Below are 20,776 nucleotides of genomic sequence, written 5' to 3'. Positions count from 1 at the left end.
GGTCCCGCCTCGGGGCGGCCCCGGACGGGGCGGGCCGGGCCGGGCGGAGCGTGCGCGGGCGCGGGGCGATGGCGGAGCCGCTGTGGCGAACGCCGCCGGCCCGGCTGGCCCCGCCGCACGTCTATCGCATGGCGGGCGCGCTGGGCGCCGAGCTGCGCCGCCTCTCCGCCCGCTTCGGGCCCGACGCCGTGGCCGGGCTGGTGCCGCCCGTGGTGCGGCTGCTGGAGCTGCTCGAGGCGCTGGTGGCCCCGCCGGGCGCCGAGGGGGAGGCGGCGGCGGCGGCGCCGCTCGGGCCGCAGGAGGCGGAGGTGAGCGGGGAGCTGGGACCTGCGCCGAGCCACGCGTGTCCCCGCAGGAGGGGCCGTGGGGACGGCGCCGAGCCGGCTGTTCGCTCTTCCCCGGGCGTGCGGCTGACACGCGTGTCCCACGTTTTGTGGGACGGCTCCGACCCCGCTGTTCCCTTTTCCCAGGGGATGGCTCTGACCCCGCTGTCGTGCATCCCCTGGGGCGGCTGCGCTGTGGCTGTTCCGTTCTCCCAAAGGATGGCTGTCCCTGCTGTCCCCCATCCCTTGGCATAGCTCCGACCTGTCTGGCCCAGTTGTCCCCCTGGCATGGCTCTAATCCAGCTGTCCTCCTTTCCGGGGTGGTGGCACTGACGCCACTGTCCCCTGGGAAGCCTCTGACCTGGCTGCCACCGTCCACTGGAACAGCGCTGGCCTGGCTGAGCTGGCTGTCACTGCCCCCGGGGGTGGCTCTGACCCGGTGTCCCCATCCCGCAGGACCCGGAGCAGAGGCTGTGGGAGGCCGAGCGCCGGGAGCGAGCCCTGCACGGCCGCCTGGCCTGCCTGGAGGAGCAGAACCGCCAGCTCCTGGGGCAGCTTGCGGAGAGCCAGTCCCAGGAAGGTGGGTGTCCCCGTGGGTTTGGGGTCCCCTGATGCCACAGGGTGTCCCTGTGGAGCAGCAGGCTGGGTGCAGGGCTGAACCTGTTCTTCTGGAGCCTGGAATGCTGCTCTCCTTTCTCTCACCTTGGAGACCTGTCCTAGCAGGGAGCACAGGTATTACCTTGTTCTGCAAATCACAGGGACCCCAAGCCTCCAGGAGGGTGGTGGAGGCAGGCACAGGGTTTGGGCTGCTGTGGCAACACAACGATGTGCCAAGAATGGTCTAAAACTCTCAGTTCCCTTCTTTCCACTGTGAGATTACCAGGAACAAGTCAGACTCTGCAGAAGCACTGAGAAACTTCATAGCACTGTGGGCTTGGGGGAGTCCCTGGGGACTCTCACTCCTGTCCACCCTGTCTGGTCTCAGACAGCACGGCACGGAAGGAGCGGGAGGTGATGCTGCGGCTGAAGGAGGTGGTGGACAGGCAGAGGGATGAGCTCCGTGCCCAGGCCCACGAGATCGTCTGCAAGAGCCGGGACACGGAGGCGGTGAGGGCGGGGGAGCTCAGGGGTGTGGTGTGCCAAGGGCCCGGGGACCTGCTTTCATGTCACATCCCCCCCCCCAGGGCTGTCACAGCTGCTGAGCCTGCTGGGGCAGGTGGCACTGCTGTCCCTGGGTGGGGACACTGCCTCACCTTTGGCTGCCCTGGGCCTTCCAGCTGCAGGAACAGCTCCATCGCTTCATGGCCATGAACGAGGAGCTGCGGCACAAGGTGGCCGTGGTGCAGGCCCAGCTCAAGAGCGCTCTGGAGCAGAAATCAGACCTGGAGGCTGCGATGCTGCAGAGCCAGAGGGAAACGAGCAGGAGGAGCAGGACAGCCCTGGAGAGCCGGCGGCCAGAGCCTGGTGTGGTGAGTCTGAGCTGTGGCCTCACTGCTGCTGGGCACCACCAGCACTGACCCCGCATTCCCAGCCTTGTGTGGAGATTTTGGCACACCCAGATGTGGCTACTCAAGGCAACATCACAGCTGAAAACTGAACAGTGTGGTGTCTGCAATGCCACTAGCACCTTCTCTGTAAAAGCTGTTACGGGTGGAACAAGATGAGGTGGTCGGAGTTAAAGCTAGATGGGACACAGAGGATGCGGGGGGTTTGCCACGTGTGGTGATGGGCAGTGGTTGCTGGCTGAGGTGGGGACATTTCTGGGACTTTTCCATGTTTGCCTGCATGTGCACCCAGCCTTTGGGTGTGGGTTTTGAGGTCTCTGCTTGCCTGCTGACTCTCCTTCCACGCCCTCCAGGAGGGAGCCCTGTCAGCCTCAGAGGAGCCGCAGCACCAGGATGGGAACAGGAGCCCTGCTCACTGCTGCTTCTCCAAGGAAGAGCTGCAGCAGATCCTGCAAGAGAGGAATGAGCTCAAGACCAACCTGTTCTTAGTGCAGGAGGAGCTGGCCTATTACCAGAGGTGAGTCCTGTCCCTGCAGCCACCCCTGGCCCATCAGAGGCTGCTCCCACCACAGTCTTGGCAGAATCTTCCCCAGGCTCTTGGTTAACCAGCTGGCTGCTTTTTACCAGGGAGCTGCTGAACGAGGAGAGAATTCCCAGCTTCTTCCTAGATGCAATGAAGTCAAATATCAAAAGACAGAGGAAAAAAATCAGAGCCAAAATGCTGGGAACGACGGAGGAGTCGGCGAGCAGGTGAGTCAGGCTGGGTGCTGGGATCCTCCCGTGCAGGGTGGGTGCTGCCTGGCCTGCTCCAGTGTTTCCATGTGCTTGGTGCCCTGGATTAGAATTTCCCCAAGCCCAGAGCTGCCTCCTCCCTTCAGAGATCAAAGGTTTGATGTCTGCAGTTGATGTGTTGCTCTGGCATAGCTGTGCCACAGGGGCTGGGCTTTGTGCTGCAACTCGTGTGTCCCTGTCACCAGTCAGGCATGGCCTGGCCAAATGCCACTTGTCCCTGCATGCATGTGACAAAAGGGAGGCAAGGTGGTGGCGCTGGCAGCACTGGACAAACTCACAAGTGGCTCCTGCACTTGCTGCTGTGGCTCAGTGCAGGTTTGCCCCCATTTCTTTGTGCAGTGATGAAGAGGAGGGCTCCTGGCTCCCAGGTCATGGCACAGACTGTGTGGATGCTCAGCCTCCAGACTCCAAAATTAGGAGCTTGTAAGTTTGCTCCTGGTAGGGACAGGAGGCTCTGCCAGTGGAGAGGTTTGGGGCTTAGCTGGGATCTGGCACCAGTTGAGCTTGGATATGATGGGAACAGAGTCAGCAGGCTGGTGCAGGGCTGGCAGGGATGCTGCCAAAACAGGGGTTGCTGTTTTAGGGGGATCTGCCTTGTCCTGGGTGCCACATGCTCCCAGGGCCCACAGCCAGGCTGTGTCCCACCACAGAGGGAGGTTGGGATTCCACATCCTCCCTGGAGAGGTTCTTCTCCCCCACAGCTCTTATCTGCTCTCTCTGCAGTTTTGGGCTGTGGTATCAGGGCAGCAGCAAAGACCCCCCCACATCCAGCTGCTCCGGAACCTGGGAAATCATTGACTCGCTGGACACGCAGCTGGAGCCAGAGGGAGAGAGCAAGGCAGGGTCCAGCTGCCCTGACAGAGCCACAGCACCACTCTGACTCCACGGGAACGGGAGCAGGATCTGTCCTTGCAGCAGAACTTCCTGGATCCTCTTCTTCCAGTGGATTCAAGAGCAGCACAGCAGCCCCGGCATTTGCCCGTGCTGTGGTGGTGGCAAAGCCACAGCGTGGGCAGGTTCCTGCAAACCCACTGGGACACTTGGATGTGGGCTGCCAGCCTGGCATGGGACAGCTCAGCACCTCTGGGCATCTCTGCCCACCAGCGACCCTTTCACTGTGGCCACGGCTTAACTACAGAGGGGCCCTCAGAGCTGTGCCCCCTCCCCACTGCTCCCTGCTTGCAGCTCAGCATGGTGGGGGTCTGCACCCTCTTCCTTCTCCACACCCCAAAAGGGATCTTCCCATCCCCTGGTGGCTCTTTGCAAACCCCTCTGCTCACAGCCCACGGTTCCATTGCCCCATCCTGCTCTGTGGGTGTTTTACCTCACCCCTTTCTGTCTGTAGCTCCCCCAGTCCCTGCAATGTGAAGGTCCAGTTGGGCTGTCCTGGGGTCCCCACATGGCTGGCAGGGGCTGAGCACAGTGCACTGGGTGTCCAGGTGCTCCCGTGGCTGGGAGCCATCAGGATCAGCACCAGTAGGGCCACTCCTGCACTTCTCAGGCATGGTGTGAATCAGTTTTGTACTGGCACCTCTTCCTGCCACCTCTGGGGCCTGGCAGACTGGAACAATCCTTGTGTTCATGGGGGCGAGTCAGTCCCCTCAGATCAGGTACTTTCTACCTTTAATTTGGAAATAAATCAGTCTCTTGTTTTTCCTCTGAGGTTCTGGCTGCAGCCTCTGCTCTCTGCTTGGGAAGGGCTGGGTGATGCTCCCAGATTTCCCTTACCCTTCTCCTAATGGCTGTGCCCCCGAGCCCCTTCTGGTGGGTCAGCTGTGATGGGGAGGGGGCTCCAGAGGGGTGATCCCACAGTGCTGGGCATGGAGGAGTTAATTCCTGCACGGCCAAGGGGAGCACTGTGCTTCTAACCCAGAGCCCCCCTGGCTGAGCTGGCCTCGGGTAGGAAAAAGGTGTTTCCTGTGCATCTGCTGACACAAAGCTCCTGGGGACTTGGCGAGGTGGGACAGGGGCCAGCAGCTCTTCAAAGGCCAACATAGGTCAGGCTGTGTTGCCATGGGGGACACAGGGACCCCTCCTCTGAGCCCCTGCCAGGGGCTGGCAGTGCCATGGGGTGGCTGATGGGGGTTGAGGCAGGGGGTGGCACTGGACGCCTTGTTTGGGTTGGGGGGATGTTGGCTGAAGCAGTTTTGGGGCTGATGGAGGATGGCACAGGGGGAGTGGAGTGACACAGGTGAGATGTTCAGGCAGGTGCCAGCCCCTGTGTGGCTGTGTTGAGCCCCTGGGTGCCCCTTTCTGTGGTGGGGTGGCAGCCAGGGCCAGAAATAGCCCGGGCAGCAGCATTCCCTGCTCCCCCTCCCTGCCGCACCCCTGACGTCTGGATCGGGGCGCCTCCTCCCGCATTTCCTCAGGAAGAAACCCAAGGCTGGAGGGAGGAAGAGGCCGCCCCACGGGTGGGACGGGACAGACGGGACAGAGGGACACCAGCGTGGGGCTGGGGAGCCACCAGGACTGGGGCCCTGGTGCCCTGCTGGAATGGAGAGCGCCCGGCCCATCCTCTGCCTCCAGCTGTGGCTGTGGGTGCAGAGCTCTGCCCAGGAGCTCGACCCTGAGGGCAGGAACGTCTGCAGGTAGGTACCAATGGGTCCCCACTTGTGCCACTCCATCTCCTGGGGCCTCTCAGCAGCCCCAAGGGGTTGTTGTCCATCCCTCCTCCCATGGACAGAGATGTGCAGCCTGGCACGACGTGGGTGCAGAGACGGGTGGTGCTGGGGAGTGTGGCTGGGGCATGTGTGGGCATTTGGGGCATCAGATCCCTTCTCCAGGGTTTATTTCTCATTCACCCTCGAAGCACAGGGCAACGGGGCAATATGGGACCCTTGGCAAAACTCATCGTGGGGAAATGTCACTGTAGCAAACCCCAAAGAGCTTTGGGACTGATGTGCCCTGAATTTGTTGCCTCTTCCATTGTCTCCCATCAATGGTGATGCCTTTCATGGCCTTCACTTCAGTGCTTCGTTTCTGCACTGCTGGTGAAGCTGTGAGCCTGTCCCAGGGCATGGGACACCCGGCACGGCTCCATGGGGACATTCCCAGCGCTTCGGGCAGCCCAGCCCAGCCCAGCCGCCCACTCGGGCTGCAGCCTCCTAAATTTCCTTCTATTTTTCTGGTTTCCTTCCGGAGCGTTGCCCTGGGGGCCACGCCGCCTTCTCAGCACTGGGGCAAGGATCGCTTCGCCTTGGCCGAGGCCATGGAGCCGCCCTGGCCCCCCGGCCCAGGCTGACACCCCCGGTCTCTCCCGCAGGTTCCCGGCCGGCCCGGCGTGCTGTCCCGGCTGGAGGCAGGACGGGAGGGCGTGCACGGTCGGTGAGTGATGGATGGGGGTGAATCCCAAAGCGTGGTCCCCACGGGCGGATCCCTCTGAAGCTCTCCTTGAGCGGTGTCAGTGGGGTCTCGCCCCGCGGGGACCCCCGGCTGCTGAGCCGGAGTGTTGGAGCGGGAAGCGGGATGGTGGTTTCCCTGGGAATGCTGTCCCGGCGGGAGGTGGGTGGCTGGCAGGTGGGGTGTGAGCCCCGGCCAGAGAGTGCTGAGTGCCTTTCCTGCCACGACAGCCGTGTGCGAGGGGGAGGACGCCTGCAGAGAGGGCGAGGTGTGCCTGAAACCCGGTCTGTGCCGCTGCAAACCCGGCTTCTTCGGAGCAGACTGCAGCTCCCGTGAGTGCCTCCCCCGCGCTCAGCCCCAGCCATCCCCCCTTAAAGCCAGCTGGGTGCTCGGGGGGCTGCCGGGCTTCTCCGCATCCTGCCCGTGTCCTTTCCCCTCGCAGGCTGCCCCGAGCAGTACTGGGACCACGACTGCAAGCGGAGCTGCCCGTGCCACCCCAACGGGCGCTGCGACCCCGTGAGCGGCCACTGCACCTGCGACCCCAACCACTGGGGAGGGCTCTGCCAGTTCCCCTGCCAGTGCGGCCCCCACGGCCGCTGCGACCCCCTGAGCGGCGCCTGCCACTGCGAGCCGGGCTGGTGGGCACCCAACTGCAGGAAGCAATGCCAGTGCAACCCCTCCACCTCCCACTGCGACCCCCTGACCGGGCTGTGCCGCTGCCTGCCGGGCTGGTGGGGCAGGAGGTGCAGCTTCAAGTGCTCCTGCAACGTCTCGCCCTGCGCGCAGGAGACGGGCAAGTGCGAGTGCCTGGCTGGCTACTGGGGACCGGCGTGCCAGCGGCGCTGCGACTGCGGGCACGGCTCCTGCAGTCCTGTCACCGGCCACTGCACCTGCGAGCCCGGCTACCAGGGCAGGAGCTGCCGGGACCCCTGTCCGGCAGGGAAATACGGGTCTCAGTGCGTGCACAGGTGAGATGGGGGAGCAGGGGGATCCAGCGGGCTGCAGTCAGATCGAGGGGGAAGGCTCTGCGCCTGTGTCTGTCCCTTTGGCTGGGCAGGGAGACCCGTGCTGGGTTTGAGCATCCCAGGTTGGATGCAGCATCAGCATTGCCCCAAAAGAAACACCTCGCTAATGCCAGCAGAAAGTGTCACCCTAAAATCTGGTCGTCCTTTATCTCGCTCCCCATGGTGATAAGGCAGAACCCCCCAATTCAGAATATTCTGTGATTACTGTGAATATTCTGTGATTACTGTGAATATTCTGCTGCCCTCCTCTCCTCTTATTACCACAGAGCATTAGGCACTACTGTGTATTTCCCCTTGGTCCAAAATGATGCTCAATGATTTTGTGGGGTGAAACGTGCTTTTTAGGGGTACAAGGGTGGGCATTGTGACCTCAGTGCCTCTCTGCCCACACAGCTGTGGGAGCTGCAAGCGCAGCCAGCCCTGCTCACCCGTGGATGGTTTCTGCCTGGCCTGCCAGCCCGGCTGGAACGGGACCCTCTGCAAGGATCCCTGTGCTCCTGGATTCCATGGGGACAGCTGCCTCCAGCTGTGTCCCCGCTGCCAGCACGGGGAGCCCTGCGACCCCCAGACCGGGTCCTGCCTGCGCTGTGACCCCGGCTGGACGGGGCCCAGGTACGCCCAGGGTGAGGCCACTGGTCCCTGGGGGTGTCCCTGCTCTGGGGTGCAGTCACTGATGGCTTTGCTCTGTTTTGGCAGCTGCAACAACTCCTGCCCCGTGGGCACCTTTGGTGATGGCTGCCAGTTCCTCTGCCCCGAGTGTGTTTCGGGGAGCTGTGATCCCGTGACAGGAGTTTGCATCTGCCAGGCAGGCTACTGGGGAGACAGGTAATGGCAGGAAAATGCTGGGATAATGCTGGGATAATGCTGGGATAATGCTGGGAGTGGGGCTGGGCTGGAGCCTCGCTCTCTCTGGGGGCATTTCCCTCCTTTCCTCTCTCTTCCAGCTGCAACAACACCTGTCCCGAGGGGTATTTTGGAGTGAATTGTTCCTCACCCTGCCAGTGCTCCCGGGGAACCTGCGACCCTGTGCAGGGTGACTGTGTGCTGAGTAAGATTAATCTCACATTTACTCCTTGGCGCTGGGCAAGGGACGGTCACATCCTCACTGGGGAAGGTGCTGGGGGGCTGGGATGCATCCTGGTGCCTCCTGGCCCCACCAGGAGTTATCAGCTCCTGCTCTCTCCATGCAGGGCTGTTCTATAGGCGTCACAGCCACAGGACATGCCAGACTCAGCCCATCTCCTCACACAGGTTTGAAGGACCACGGAGCCCTTGCAGCCGCCATCCTTGTCCCTCTCCTGCTGCTGCTGCTCTGTGTCGCCTGCTGCTGCTGTGGTGCCGGCTCAGCAGATGCCAGAGACAGGTATTTTTTTACATTTTTCAACCTTTGACACAAAACCCCATCTTCCGTGTCCCTTGATGTCCATCTCTGCTCTGCAGGGCGGCTGTGCCGGACGATGATGTGGTGGCCAGGATGAAGCACCACGTGCAGGGGGTGCTGGCCAACCTCAGTGCTCTCATGCCCTGTTTTAACCTGGGGACCTCGAAACTTCCCAAAGTCACAGGTGAGCAAAGGAGAGCTGCTGACAGCACTTCCAGAAGCACTGCACTCTTTGCACTCTCTGCCTGGGGGGAAGCCTGAAGCCCCTCTTCCCCGAGCACCCTGGGGTGCTCAAGTTCAGCTGGGTGTCTTCTCCTCCCCAGTTTCCCATCACGACATGGAAATCCCCTACAACCCCAGCTTCATTGAGCCACCATCGTCTGCGTGGGTTTCAGACAGCTCCTTCTCCTCCTTCGAAACCGACAACGAGGGACCCGAGTACTCCGTCCCTCCCAGAGAAGGTGACGCCCATGGCTGCTGCTCCTCCTCCTCCTCTCTGATCACCTCTGGGGTCAATCCTGGCAGTCCCAGGGAGCTGTGCTTGGCACAGACTGTGTTTATTTCCTTGCCCTTGTTTTCCTGTCTGCAGGGCTGTGTTTGGCTGTGTGTGATGGGACGATGGGACGTGCCCAGTGGGGCAACCCCATTTCACAACCTCCTCCCTGGGAAACTATGCCAGGGACAATCCTGTTGCATCAGCTCCTGTCCCAGTGTCCCCAGTTATGTCCCCGGGCAGGGTGGCAGCTGCGGCAGCCGTAACACGTGTCACCTTGTCCCACAGGCATCCCGCTGCTGGGCGGGGCTGAGCTGCAGGATGGGGCATCCCCCCCTGGCCAGGCGCTCCCGGACCCGTCCGCCTTCGACTCCGAGGATGTCTCGCAGCCCTTCGCCATCCCCCGCACCTCCAGCATCGCCAAGGCCAAGCGACCCTCTGTGTCCTTCGCCGAAGGGACAAAATTCGGGGCGGCCGAGACCCCCAGCCCCAGCCGGAAGCCCAAGGCTCCGTGGGGCCCCTCCAGGCTGACCCCACCGCCGGGGGATGCGGCGGCCGAGCCCCCCAGCGAGCGCCCCGCCAGCGATTGCTACGAGAACCCCGAGCCCCTCGGCAAGGGGGACGAAAGCCACCGGCCATCGCCACGGGCCACCCCGGGGGGACGCCGCAGGGTGGTGTCCAGCACCAGGCATGTGGCCCAGAGAGTGGAGGCGCTGGAAGCGGCTGCGAAATCCGGCAGCTGGGAGGCGAAGGGGAAGGAACCCAATGTCACCACCATCTACATGATGGTGGGAACGGCGGGGCAGGACCCCAAGGCTGAGGGGACTGGCGAGGGACCGGTCCAGGCTGTGCTGAAGCGTCTGGGCAGCTTGCAGAGGGGCAAGTGGGCTGCGAAGGAGGAGCCCAAGGTGAGGAGGAGCATGGAGGCCATCCAGAAACCTCCTCGCCGGGCCCTGGCGCAGCGCAGGGACTCGGAGAACAGCTGCAAGCAGAGGGAGAGTGTGCCGGGGGCTCCTGCCGAGTCAGCCCCTGGCAAGCAGCAGCATCCCGCTGCGAAGAGACTGTCCCTCCTCCTTGCATCTCTCTCGTCAAAAAACACCGGTGCCCAGGACGGGGCCAACGAAACCGTAGGTGCCACAGAGAAGGGCAAAAGCCCGGAGTTAGTTGGCAGCCTCGAAAGGAAGGGACACGCTGCCGCGGAGGAAGAGCCGAAATACGAGAACGTGGCCGGCAGCGGTGCTGATTCGCCCTCCGGCCCCGGCAAAGAGCTGCCGGCCACCCCTCCGGCCACCTGAGCCACCACCGCCCGGGCTGGGGCCGCGGGAGCCACCGGGCTCCTCCAACCCCAGCCTGGGGGAGCCGAGGGCCGGCTCCGAGCTGTGAACTGGAGAAGCATCGAGCCTTCCTGGTGACCCCCTCTGCTCTGGAGCCTCGCTGGGGCCACAGCGGGGACAGCCTGTGGGGTTGTGGTGCTTGAAGGCTGTTTCCTGCTCCTTCCTGCCATACCAGCCCCACTTGTGTCTGCACAGCCCCTGGGTACAGCGATGCTCTGGATGCTGTGGTGGCACCCTCAAGTCCCTGTCACCACTAGGGACATACCCAATGCCGGGCTGCTGAGTGCTCAGCTGGGAAATGCGTGCACAAAATCCAGTCTCACCCCATCGGTTTTCACCTTTCCCTGTCCCAATTCCAGTGATGCAGCTTGGAGCCTCTTGCTGGAAAGGTGTTTTTCACTGAAGGGGATTATTTAGTGGAGCTGGGCTGAGGAGAGATGATGGGCTGTCACAAGCAGCTTCAGAGAAAATTAATTTTAGCTGCTTATCTCAAAGGGTATCTGGGTCTGCAGGAGTTTATCTGTGTGGCTCTGGCTTCTGTGGCAGGCCCTGGCTGCCTTTGCTTCCATGTGGAGAAGCTTGTGGCAGGACACAGGGTGTAGTGACAGCCTTTTAAACTCCACACAGTTCCAAGCTGCAGTTGTGCAAACATGGCAGCTGGGCAGTGACCATCCACCTGTGCACCTGGCGCCGTGCTGATAAGGATGGAAGTTGCCTGGAAAATGAGATTTCCAGGGGTGCCCTAAGCTCCTGCCACCTCCCACGCCTCATTCCTGCTGTGAAGGCAACTGAGATGCCAAAGAGGATTTGCAGAGTGATCTCGTTTTAGATGTATCTAAAGTAGTAGAAGGGTTTTGTGTATTTTTTCTGTTATTTTGCGTGGTGTGAAAGCCTGGGAATGAAAATTAAATGACCTTCAGGAGATGGGTTTCCCAGTCACCCTTTGAGTCAAAGATACTACCAGGAATATTCTCCAGAGTGTGGAAACTGTCAGCAGCCTTAGGCTTATGGTATGGGAGGTTTTTTTTAGATTTTCTGGCTCTGTTGAATTCTGAATTCTCCCTCACTGAGCTGAGCCCTGTGCAGAGCCCAAGCCTGGAGTGCAGGAGGAATGTGAGTGAGCTATGAGTGTCCAGAGCCCCTCTGCTGCAGAGCTCCTCATGAATCCTTCTGCTCTGGCATGCTCAGCTGGGGTTCAGGGTTTGGGGTGTTTCAGAAAACACAGTGGGTTTTGCTTTTTCCCTTTTGCTTCCCATGGGTGCTTCTCCACAGCACAAGGCACCAAATCCCCACAGTCTGACGTGGCTGAAGCTTCCAGTTTTGCAGCCAGCACGAAGCACCCTTTCCTGCAGTGGAATCATCTGCTGCTGTGATTATAACACCAAATATTCTGGTATCCAAATAAAGCTGCTCATCCTGGCAGGACTGGAGCAGCAGCCTGTTCTGCACGGGCTTGCTTTTGTTTTGACACCGTTTTATGACAGTGGCTGGGACAGTCCCACATTTGATTTATAAGAAGCCATTTTTTTTCCCTAATGGGATGGATATTTTGAGCCTGTGAGCTGAGCAGTGCTGTGCCAGAAGTGAACATCACGTGAGCCAGTTCACTCTGGGTGCAGCATGTAAATAGCTGACAGCAACCTGACAGCCTCAAACCAGTGCCTGGTTTGAGAAAACGCTGCTGCTGGGAGAACCTTCCATGTCCATGGAGCCAGGATGTTTCCCCTGCTTGAAGATGAAGCATCTTGGCCATGTCTGGGCAGTGAAAGGGAAATGAGCTGCAGATTTCCAGCGTGTGGCTCCCCATGCACGCCGCTGCAGTGTGGCTGCGCTGGTGTCTGCTTGCTGGGGATGCTTCCCTCGGCTGTGCTGGGGGGTTAGCTCTGGATGTGGGAGGTCTGCAAGGCAGAGCTGGCAGGTGAGGGCGGAGGGAATCTGACTTTCCAAAGCTGCTGCAGTGTTTGGAAGCAGGCAGTGGGAAGGGATCCACGTGCAGGTGCTGTCTGTAAGCAGAGAGGCATCTGTGTGCTCTGCTGGGGCAGGAACAGAGGCTGGAGCTCTTCCTGGGGTCTGTCCCATGGTGGTCTGTCCTTGTTGTTCTGTCAGCTTTGTCATCTCCTTTCCCAAACTGCCCAAGCCTTTGAAGAGTACCACATCATTTAGCCCAGTGGCTGTGCCAGGGCAGGAGCTGTCACTTCCCTCCCAGCTAAACTCATTCCTGGCCAGTTTCTAAAAACATGTCTCTGTGTCAGTGCTGTTCTTCAGCTTCACTTTATTTTTTTTTTCTCCCCATGCTGTTTACTCAGTCCCTGGGGTATTTATAGCTGGCTGTGGATCACCTGATAGCTTTTCTCCTTCTAGGACAGGAAAACTGAGCCCCCTCTACTCTTGCTGTGGTGAAGGGTTCCCGTGCCCCCCAAGAGCCTCCGAACCCTCCTCATGCTCCTCCCTGTCACAGTTTGTGTTTCTTGGACACAGCAGCCAGGTCTGGGTGCTGAGGTCTCCTGGGTCTCGTGCTGCCTCAGCCTTCTTCTACCTCTGTTAAACACCTGGCACCGACCCAGGCTGCCTTGTTTTCTTTGGAATTTTTGTTTGTTTGTTTGCATTGGCTTAAATCCACTTTCCAGCTGTTGAAACGTTTGATCCTTCTCCCACAGCCAAGGCTGAGGAGTTTCCTCTTCCCACCCACCACGGGGATGGAGTGGTGGGGACACGTCCGTCTGTCTGGGGCCCTCTGCTTCCTCTGGGGTGTTTGCCTGCCACAAATGCTGTTTTCATCTCCTTTGGCTGAGGAAATATCCCCTATAAAGATTCTAGGGATTTATGGCCACGTCCTCTGACCCAGGACCTCCCTAATGAGGGATGGATTTATGGAAGGTCTAGAAATACCTCAGAGGAATGCTGTGAAAAATAATTTTACAGAAGAAAAAGAAGGCAGAGTTGTGGTGAAGTCAGATGTGAAGGTGGTTTGCAATGATATTACTTTATTTCATGAAACTGGGCTGTATTCCCAGCAGTGTGATCAACAGGTTTAGTGAGGGAATTGTCCCCCTTTACTTTGCTTACCTAAGACACGCCTGGAGTATTGTGTCCAGCTGTGAGGATTCCAACATAAAAAGGACAGGGAGCAAGGCCAGAGGAAGCCACAATGATGATCAGAGGCTGGAGCAGCTCTGCTATGGACAGGCTGAGAGAGCTGGAGGTGTTCAGCCTGGAGAAGAGTGCAGGGAAACTTCATAGCCCTTCCAGTGCCTAAAGGGGATCCAAGAGAGCTGGAGAAGGATTTTGGACAAGGGATGGAGTGACAGGACAAGGGGGAATGGCTGACAGAGGGCAGGGTTAGATGGGATTTTGTGAAGAAATTCTTGGCTGTGAGGCCCTGGCAGAGGTTGCCCAAAGAAGCTGTGGCAGCCCCACCCTGGAACTGCCCAAGGCCAGGTTGGATGGGGCTTGGAGCAACCTGATCTGGTGGAAGGTGTCCCTGCCCATGCTAGGGGGTGGAATGAGATGATCTTTTAGGTTCCTTCCAACCCAAACCTTTCTGTGACTCTGTGAATGAGCTGGGGTGTCTCAAGGGCTCATTGCCCCTGTCCAGCTGTGCCGTGAGGGTGGTCAGCCCCGGGCTGCGTTGGATGCCTGCTCCCAAAATACCCTTTTAATGGGGTGGAGCAGCTTCTCAGGTCTCTCTCCTTGAGCAGGACAGGCAGACTTCGCAGGACGGATCCGGTGCCCGTACCCACAGCAGAGGAGCAATGCCGCGGGTGCCGTTCCCGGCACGGCCGGGCTGTGCTCGCTCTCAGCAGCCGCTCCGCGGTGAGCGCGGTGTGCGGCTCCCGCCGCTGCCGCCCGGGGCCGGCGGAGACCGGCGGAGAGCGGCAGCGAACGCCGCGGGGCGTTCCCGCTGTCCCCGGGCGGGGGAGCCGCATCACCTCCCGCCGCCGATCCCGGTTTGGTGGCTTTTCCCTGGAAGGCGGCGAGCCCGGTGTGTGTGTGTGTGTGTGTGTGTGTGTGTGTGTGTGTGTGTGAGGGTACTGGGGGTACCTGCAGACCGGGAGGGGTCCCGGGGGATATCGAGGCGTACCGCGGGAATCGCGGCGAGTCCCGGAGGAGAAAAATATCAAGGGATACCTGGGGGTGGGAGGTATCTGGGGGATACCGGGGAGTAGATATCGGAGGTTACCGGGAGAAGACGTCGGGGGGTAACGGTGGGAGAGAGCGGGGGGTACCGTGGGATCCCAGGGGAAGATACCGGGAGGTCCCGGGAGGAGATCCCGGGGTTCCCGTGGGGGGATCCCGGGGGAAGATCCCGGGGGGATCCCGTGGGGATGTGGGGGGGGTCCCGTGAGGGGTCCCGTGAGGGGAGGGGGGGGGGGGACGCGAACCGGCACGTGCCCCAGCGGCAGCGGCGCGCGCGGCCATTGGCCGAGGCGGCGGCCAATCAGCGGGCGCGCCTGTTTTGCCTCGGAGGGCGGATAAAAAGCCCGGGTGGGACCGCGGCGGAGCGGAGCGGGCGCGGCACCGGCGGTGAGCGGGGCACGGCACCGGGGGCACCGGGGGGGCTTTGCGCGGGAGAGGGGCAGTGGGGAGGGTGGGGGGCATCGGGGGATTCAGGCGTGGGAGAGGCAGGCGGCGGAGGGAGAGCGGATGGAGAGGGGAGCGTGGGTGGGGGGCTGGATGGCGAGGAGGGAGGGGGATGCTGCGGGGCTCTCCGGGGGTGTGAGGGGCCGCGGGGGTGATGTGGGGGGTGGGCCGGGCTGGGGGACACTGGGGGGCGGCTGGCAGCGGGGACGGCGGGCTGCGGCTCTTGTCGCAGAGAGGATCGCTGGGCTGGGCAAGGATACCGGGGCTGGGGAGGGGGCTGTGCAGGGATGAGGAAGAGGAGGTGATGGAGGAAATGCGTTGTGGGCTGTGCTGGGGCAGCGGGCCTGCGCTGTGGGTGGAGGAGGGGGCACGGCTGCAGGGGGCTCTGAACCGGCTTCTGTGGGTGGGAGGGGGCCCTGACCCCCAGGCATCAGTGCTGGGTCAGACCCCCGTCCTGCCGAAGCACCCGCTGCGGGGGTCACTGCAATAGGGGAAGCTGCCCTGGCTGGCTGTGTGGCCAGCTGCTTTCCCCACAGCGCAGCCCGAGGTGTGCCGGGGCTGGGAAAAGCCTCAGCTTGGCTCAAAAGTGTTACTTGCCTTTTGACACTCGGGGCTGCCCAGGGTCAGGTTGTCCCCTTGGCCAGGTGTGTTCCCCAATTTGCTCACTCCCGTGGGCCCCAGGGACTGGGACAAGCAGAGCTGGACACAGTTGATGCAGCTCCAGCATCTGGGGCAGCCTGGAGATGCCACTGAGCTGCGGTGTCCCCCAGCTGCTTGGTCTGGCAGGCAGCAAAAAGTGCTCCTTGGTGAGCCATTGGTGACATAAACTGCATTTATAAAACCCTCACACGCTTTCCAGAACAGGTCTGTGCTTTTGCACGGGGCAGAGCAGACCTGGTGGGTCTCTGAAGCCACCTCTGGGATGTGGGGCTGTGTCCCCCATACCAGCCCTGCCTGATGGCAGTGGGGACATCAGGGTGCTGGCTGCAGCCCCCCTGCCCTGGCATTGATTCCTCGGTGCCTCCCCAGTGAGCTGCCTGCCCCGTGCAGCGGGCTCCAGGCTGTTTGCTGCATTTTCATACCTGCTGCTCGGGAAGTGGAACAGAGTCCTTGAGCAGAGCCCTGTGTCACTCAGAGTGAGCACCCCAGGGGCTCTTCCAAGGGCACCTGTGCCATCCCTCCAGCTCACTTGGCAAGCTGGCACCTGCAAAAACCAGTTCTACACAGTGCCTGGCATCCAGCAGGCAGCTTTGCATGGGTGCTTAGTGGGGAGATCCCTTAAACCACGGGGTTTTTGTGCAGCGTGTGGACTCACTGGGTGTTGCTCCCTGCAGGTTGAGGCTCTGAAGGAGGCCACCCCCCCAGGCAGCCATGGCCCCCACGCTGGCCACGGCGCACCGGCGGCGCTGGTGGATGGCGTTCACAGCCATCATCGAGAACCTGCTCTTCTCTGCCGTGCTGCTGGGCTGGGGGTCCCTGCTCATCATGCTCAAGGCAGAAGGGTTTTATTCCTACCTGTGCTACGGGTTAGGTAAGCGCGCTCCGGGCTCCTGTGGGGATGAGTTGCTGCTGAGGTTTGCTGGTGTGGTTCCCCGCTGCAGCGTGGTGTGGACGTGGTTGGAGGAGGGCTGAGCTCCATGTGGATCCCAGGAGAGAAGGATTTGTGCTCATTCCTAAAGCCAGTGGCATCCTTGGGATGGAGCAGTGTGCCTGTAGGTGCTGTTGTTTTCTAGGGTGGTTGGGAAAAGGGGCTTTAATGATGGGGTAGAGCTTTTCTGGATGGCCTTCTCTATTTGGCCATGAGTTCTTCCTCTGCAAGGGAAGGCTGGATGGGCTCTGGAGGATAATGATTTCTGGGAAGGCTGTCCTGGGTTTATAAGAGGAACTTTGTCCTTAGTGGTGAGAAAACAAGGAGCATGGGTGGCAATAATATCAGGACAGTCCAGTACTGCTGTTGAGGAGAATTCACAGAATTAAATACTACTGATTGTTCCTCTCCTTCTTCAAGCACCCAGGATGTGCTCAAACCAAGCTGTGTTTCTGTGAGGGCTTGAGATTTCCCCTCTGCCCCAGCCAGAAGTGACTGTCCCTGTTGCAGACACAGCCTGGAAGAGGAGAGATAAATTTGTGGTGTGGGAATGGTAATCCTGGAAAAACAGCCTGGAGGTGGTCATGTATCCCCAGCCTGGTCATGGAGAGAATTGTGCATCCCACACTGTGTTTGGGTGGTCAGTGGGGTTAAAAGGAACACGAGGGTAAAGGTGTGGTGTGGGTTTGGAAAGCTGCTGTGGTGGCTGAGGGTTTGTATGTGCTCAGGGAAGGGAAGAGTGAAGAGAGGCAGTGTGGGCTCTGTCCAGAGATGTGTGATGGAGACTGAGACTGGATCAGCCCTTTTGGGGCTGGTGGAGGAAGCAGTTTGTGAAAAGAGCTGGAAATCAGTGCATGGACCCTCAGTTGAGTGCTGGCTGAGAACAGTGGGGAAAAACCGAGGTGTGGGGAAACAAAGTCCAGACAAAGGTACCTGTGAATGATGTGATGGTTCTTTGGGTTTTGCTCATTCATCAGCTGCTTATCTCCCCTGCTTTGTGTACCAGGGCTGGGTTGGTGTACCTGGCAAACATGCACATGTTTGAGTCTTTTATCAGCTGCAGTTTGGCAGCTCCATCTCCATCCTGTGCTCTGCTCTCAGGGCAGTGCTCCCAAGCATGTCCCTGTCACCCCTGTGTGTGAGAGAGACCCTGCAGGACTTCTGTTCAAGGCTGCTGTGTTCTCTCCACATCGCGGAGACTTTGTCACAGCCAAGAGATCGCATTAAACCCATCAGGTGGAGACTTTCTGCCACCCAGATAAAGCACACAGGAGCTGATAAGCAAATGCTGACTGTCTCTGTGAGCAGGCATTTGCTTGTCTGCTTCCTGAGATGTGCTCTGCTGACAAGAACTTCACTTGGGGCCCACCTCGTGCTCTTTGCCTTGACTGCTTTCAGTTTGTCCCAGATCAGTGAGGTTCACCTCAGTTTCTCACTCCTGTTCACCAATCTGTGGCTTTTCTGGCTCTCCCCATGGGAGTGCCCACAGACCACAGGGAAGATGCAAATGGTTGGACTGCTGTGGAATTGCTGCCCTGGGGGCAACTGCTCCCTCCCAGTGGCCAGCCTGTGTCCTGAGGTAAGAAAGCTTAATCCCTGAGAAGAAATTTGTGCAGTCAGATGTTCTCATTGTCCTCAAATATCTGGCCATCACTTCTGAACTCTGTGATGAACTGTGGGGACATTCATCCATGCTGACTCACTTTCTCTGGTTTTGTCCTCGCTGTAAGAGTTTTGTGGGGAAGACTCCTGGCTCCAAGTGTGTGGAGGCTCTCAATGACCAGCCCTAAACTCAGTTTTTTCCCTTTGAGTTTTCCCTGGCATTAGGGTGACCCAATGGTTGCCCTTTTCAGTGTAACTTATTGAATCCTGCAGCCAGCTTGGCTGGAAGGCTGGTGCAAACAAATCATGACTAGTAGCCTTTGGGCACTTGTTGTTCCTAATGCTGTTGTGGGCATGTAAGTATTGCAAAGAAAAAGAAATAGAGTTTTCCTAATGAGCCAAAAGTTCTTGGCAGGGCTTTTGGTTTGTCAGCATAAGCTCTTGCACTTTGTGATGCTTTCCAATGAAAGGCAAAACTAGACCTTGTCCCTTCTGCAGGCTCTTCTCTGAAGGTAACAGCAGCTGTCCAGAAAGTGCTGCAGTTCATGAAGGACTCCTTGTCTCCCTGTTGAATCCCTTGCTTGCCCTTGGCCCCTCGTGTTGGATTTTACTCATTGTACAAATGTGGGGTGCAATGGACTCTTAACTCAGTAACATGAGCGTGGAGATGGACACCTGGGGGGAAAAAAATTCCAAAATAACAAAATATTTTTAGAGCAGTTGTGCAACAGGGCTGGAGTGGGGGGTTGTACCCGTTGGGCCACCTCCTGAGGTATGTTTGAAATTCGCTGACAAGGAGCCTGGTAGTAGCACTTTGTTCCCATTTTAATTTTACTACACTACTACTTGGCCTTTAACCAACTGAAGCAGCATCTTTTATTCGGTGCAAGTGCTGACTCCACAGTCTTTATCACCGTTCTGGGCCTTATCAGCTCTTGGGGAATTTGATCAGTCCAGGGCCTTGCCTTGCTATGATGTTTCTGGGATTGGGAAGCTGAATGCTTGGGTCTGAAACATGCTTGTAAAAAGAAAAATGTCCTGAACTTGATAATCTGCTCACAAAGACCAAAGATAAGGGGCACAGAGGGCTTTCCTCTAAGACAGGGCTGCAGAATACTAAAGGGATGATAAGCTAATTCACTTACAGTGCGTTAACGAGCCCTGACGTGGTCAGCCTTTACAGCTCTTTTCCCATATTTATCTGAGCTCTGGGTGGGGAACTTGCAGTCTGAAGGTCCCTCACAATCTGGGCAGATATGACGGCTCCGATTTTTGGAAGGGCTGCACGTGTGAGGCTGTAAACAGGAAAAGAGTAAAGGTGGTAAATACTCAATTTGTACAGGAAACACACTGTGCTGATCAGCAGCTGTCGTGGGAAGGTGCTGGTTGAGAGCAGCTGCCAAACGAAACCACAGCTGGGGAGAGAAGGGGAGTTTAGCCGGGACTGTGCCTTGGTCATATGAAGCTTTCAGGCACCCAGAGAGGGGGTCCTGGAAGTGCTAGTGGAAGGGCAGGGAAACCCGAATAAATTGCTTTTGCAGTGGTACAAAGCAAGAACATCTCCTCCCAGTTCCCAGAAGTATGACACCATCCTAAAAAGAGAAAACATGTTCTTATGTGGGCAGACTGCAGAATCAGTTGTTTGCACATGTCTTTCAGTGTGCTATTTTTTTAAACCAATACTCCCAGTTCTTTGCCCTTGATTTCTGTCTTTTTTTTTCCTCCCTTTTTAAAAAAATTTTTTCTTCTATAAAAAAAAAGAGGAGGAAGATGAGGGTGTGCAGGCTGTGACAGAGCTATTGTCAGGGTGGCTGGGGGTGTCTTCCTGTTTGACTCAGTCTGATCCATGAAATAAGATGAAAGGAAAGCTGCTCTCTGCCATCTGAGATGGCAGTCACTCCTGGAAAAGCCAGACTCGTTCCTCTGGTAATGTGGTGTGTGTGTGCCTGGGATTTGAAGAGGTCAGTAAAGAGCAGTTAACGATTGACCTGCTGCATGGAGAAAGGATGGCTTTGAATGTTCCAGCCTGAACAAATCCCAGCGATGATCTTGACATAAATGATTACCCAGGCAGCCTTCTCCTTACCTAAGCTGTCATTCTTTAAATAGTAACTTGAACTATTAATTGGGCAGTAGAAATCCTGCTGCTTGTGTGGGGAGTGCTGTAAAAATAGGCAGCAATGTTCTTGTAATTGCTGGTAAAGACTTGTAGCTTCTGCTGGCTTGTCAGTGAGGCAGCAGTGAGCGAGCACAGCCTCTGTGCTGCTGCCTTGCCCGGGTGTGACACCTCGAGTGCTGCGTGCAGGTGGACTTGGCAAGAGGATTTGGGGAGGGCACCACCGTGGGCACAGAGCCAGTCCTTCCTCAGAGCAGTTTTCCAGAGGGAGCCAGGCACGTAGGAGATTATCCCGGGAGCACGCACCGATCTGAGCTGTGATTGAGGGGAAGCTGCTGTTTGCTGTAACCAGGTGCATTATGTAGGTGAGTCGTTAGGCAGGTTCTCTGCCCATTAAACCCCTCCTAGCTGCATGTCCTGTGCTGCCACTCACTGTCCTGTGCCATTGAGCTGCTGGCACCTGAATCTGTGCTCGTGGATGAGATGGCTCTTGGCTGGACCTTGTGCTTGCAGCACACACCTGCGGCCCTTCCAAAATGTTCTATTTGTGGAGGTGGCTCAAAGGATCAGGGGATGTCAGGGTGCCAAGGACTGCTGGAATCATTTCCATTACGCCTCAGTGGATCTTCTCTTGTTGCTCAGGGGCTGCTTCTATTTTCACAAACAATTTGTATTTCCACATAGCGCTGTTGCCTGG

General features: G+C 58.6%; 3 protein-coding genes across 4 annotated transcripts in view; all 3 read left to right on the top strand.

Moving 5' to 3' along the window:
- Window positions 1–68: 68 nt before the first annotated feature.
- On the top strand, window positions 69–4,282 carry RILP (Rab interacting lysosomal protein). Of its 2 annotated transcripts, XM_053995892.1 has the most exons (8): window positions 69–308; window positions 780–903; window positions 1,309–1,430; window positions 1,601–1,792; window positions 2,182–2,345; window positions 2,456–2,578; window positions 2,960–3,043; window positions 3,344–4,282. In XM_053995892.1, the coding sequence occupies exons 1-8, from the start codon at window positions 69–71 to the stop codon at window positions 3,498–3,500; spliced, it is 1,206 nt and encodes a 401-aa protein (XP_053851867.1). In that variant the 3' UTR covers window positions 3,501–4,282. The 2 variants fall into 2 exon arrangements, with proteins under 2 accessions (XP_053851867.1, XP_053851868.1); XM_053995893.1 differs by lacking the exon at window positions 2,960–3,043 and having other exon boundaries at window positions 79–308.
- Window positions 4,283–5,036: 754 nt separating this feature from the next.
- Window positions 5,037–11,116, top strand: SCARF1 (scavenger receptor class F member 1). The gene is made up of 11 exons (XM_053995229.1): window positions 5,037–5,208; window positions 5,883–5,944; window positions 6,190–6,291; window positions 6,402–6,927; window positions 7,378–7,596; window positions 7,681–7,809; window positions 7,929–8,032; window positions 8,236–8,347; window positions 8,425–8,549; window positions 8,689–8,826; window positions 9,147–11,116. Exons 1-11 carry the CDS (start codon window positions 5,114–5,116, stop codon window positions 10,151–10,153), a joined length of 2,619 nt encoding a protein of 872 aa, XP_053851204.1. The 5' UTR covers window positions 5,037–5,113; the 3' UTR covers window positions 10,154–11,116.
- A 3,578-nt stretch (window positions 11,117–14,694) lies between these two features.
- SLC43A2 (solute carrier family 43 member 2) overlaps window positions 14,695–20,776 on the top strand; it is a 31,499-nt gene continuing 25,417 nt past the window's right edge. The window contains exons 1-2 of the mRNA XM_053995230.1: window positions 14,695–14,716; window positions 16,108–16,304. Of these exons, the coding sequence (XP_053851205.1) occupies window positions 16,145–16,304 (160 nt within the window). The 5' untranslated portion in view covers window positions 14,695–14,716; window positions 16,108–16,144. The remainder of the gene's footprint in view (window positions 14,717–16,107; window positions 16,305–20,776) is intronic.

Source organism: Vidua macroura, chromosome 20, assembly GCF_024509145.1.
Source record: "Vidua macroura isolate BioBank_ID:100142 chromosome 20, ASM2450914v1, whole genome shotgun sequence".
Classification (NCBI taxonomy): Eukaryota; Metazoa; Chordata; class Aves; order Passeriformes; family Viduidae; genus Vidua; species Vidua macroura.
This window is presented reverse-complemented; position numbering and strand designations above follow the sequence as displayed.

What these genes read in the sequence shown, in the direction of transcription:
- RILP (XM_053995892.1), top strand. Translation starts at nt 69, where the DNA reads ATGGCGGAGCCGCTGTGGCGAACGCCGCCGGCCCGGCTGGCCCCGCCG. An exon ending in GGCGGCCAGAGCCTGGTGTG is followed by an intron (nt 1,793 to 2,181) that starts GTGAGTCTGAGC and finishes CACGCCCTCCAG; the next exon opens with GAGGGAGCCCTGTCAGCCTC. An exon ending in GACTCCAAAATTAGGAGCTT is followed by an intron (nt 3,044 to 3,343) that starts GTAAGTTTGCTC and finishes CTCTCTCTGCAG; the next exon opens with TTTTGGGCTGTGGTATCAGG.
- SCARF1 (XM_053995229.1), top strand. Translation starts at nt 5,114, where the DNA reads ATGGAGAGCGCCCGGCCCATCCTCTGCCTCCAGCTGTGGCTGTGGGTG. An exon ending in GCAGGCTACTGGGGAGACAG is followed by an intron (nt 7,810 to 7,928) that starts GTAATGGCAGGA and finishes TCTCTCTTCCAG; the next exon opens with CTGCAACAACACCTGTCCCG. An exon ending in CTCCGTCCCTCCCAGAGAAG is followed by an intron (nt 8,827 to 9,146) that starts GTGACGCCCATG and finishes CTTGTCCCACAG; the next exon opens with GCATCCCGCTGCTGGGCGGG.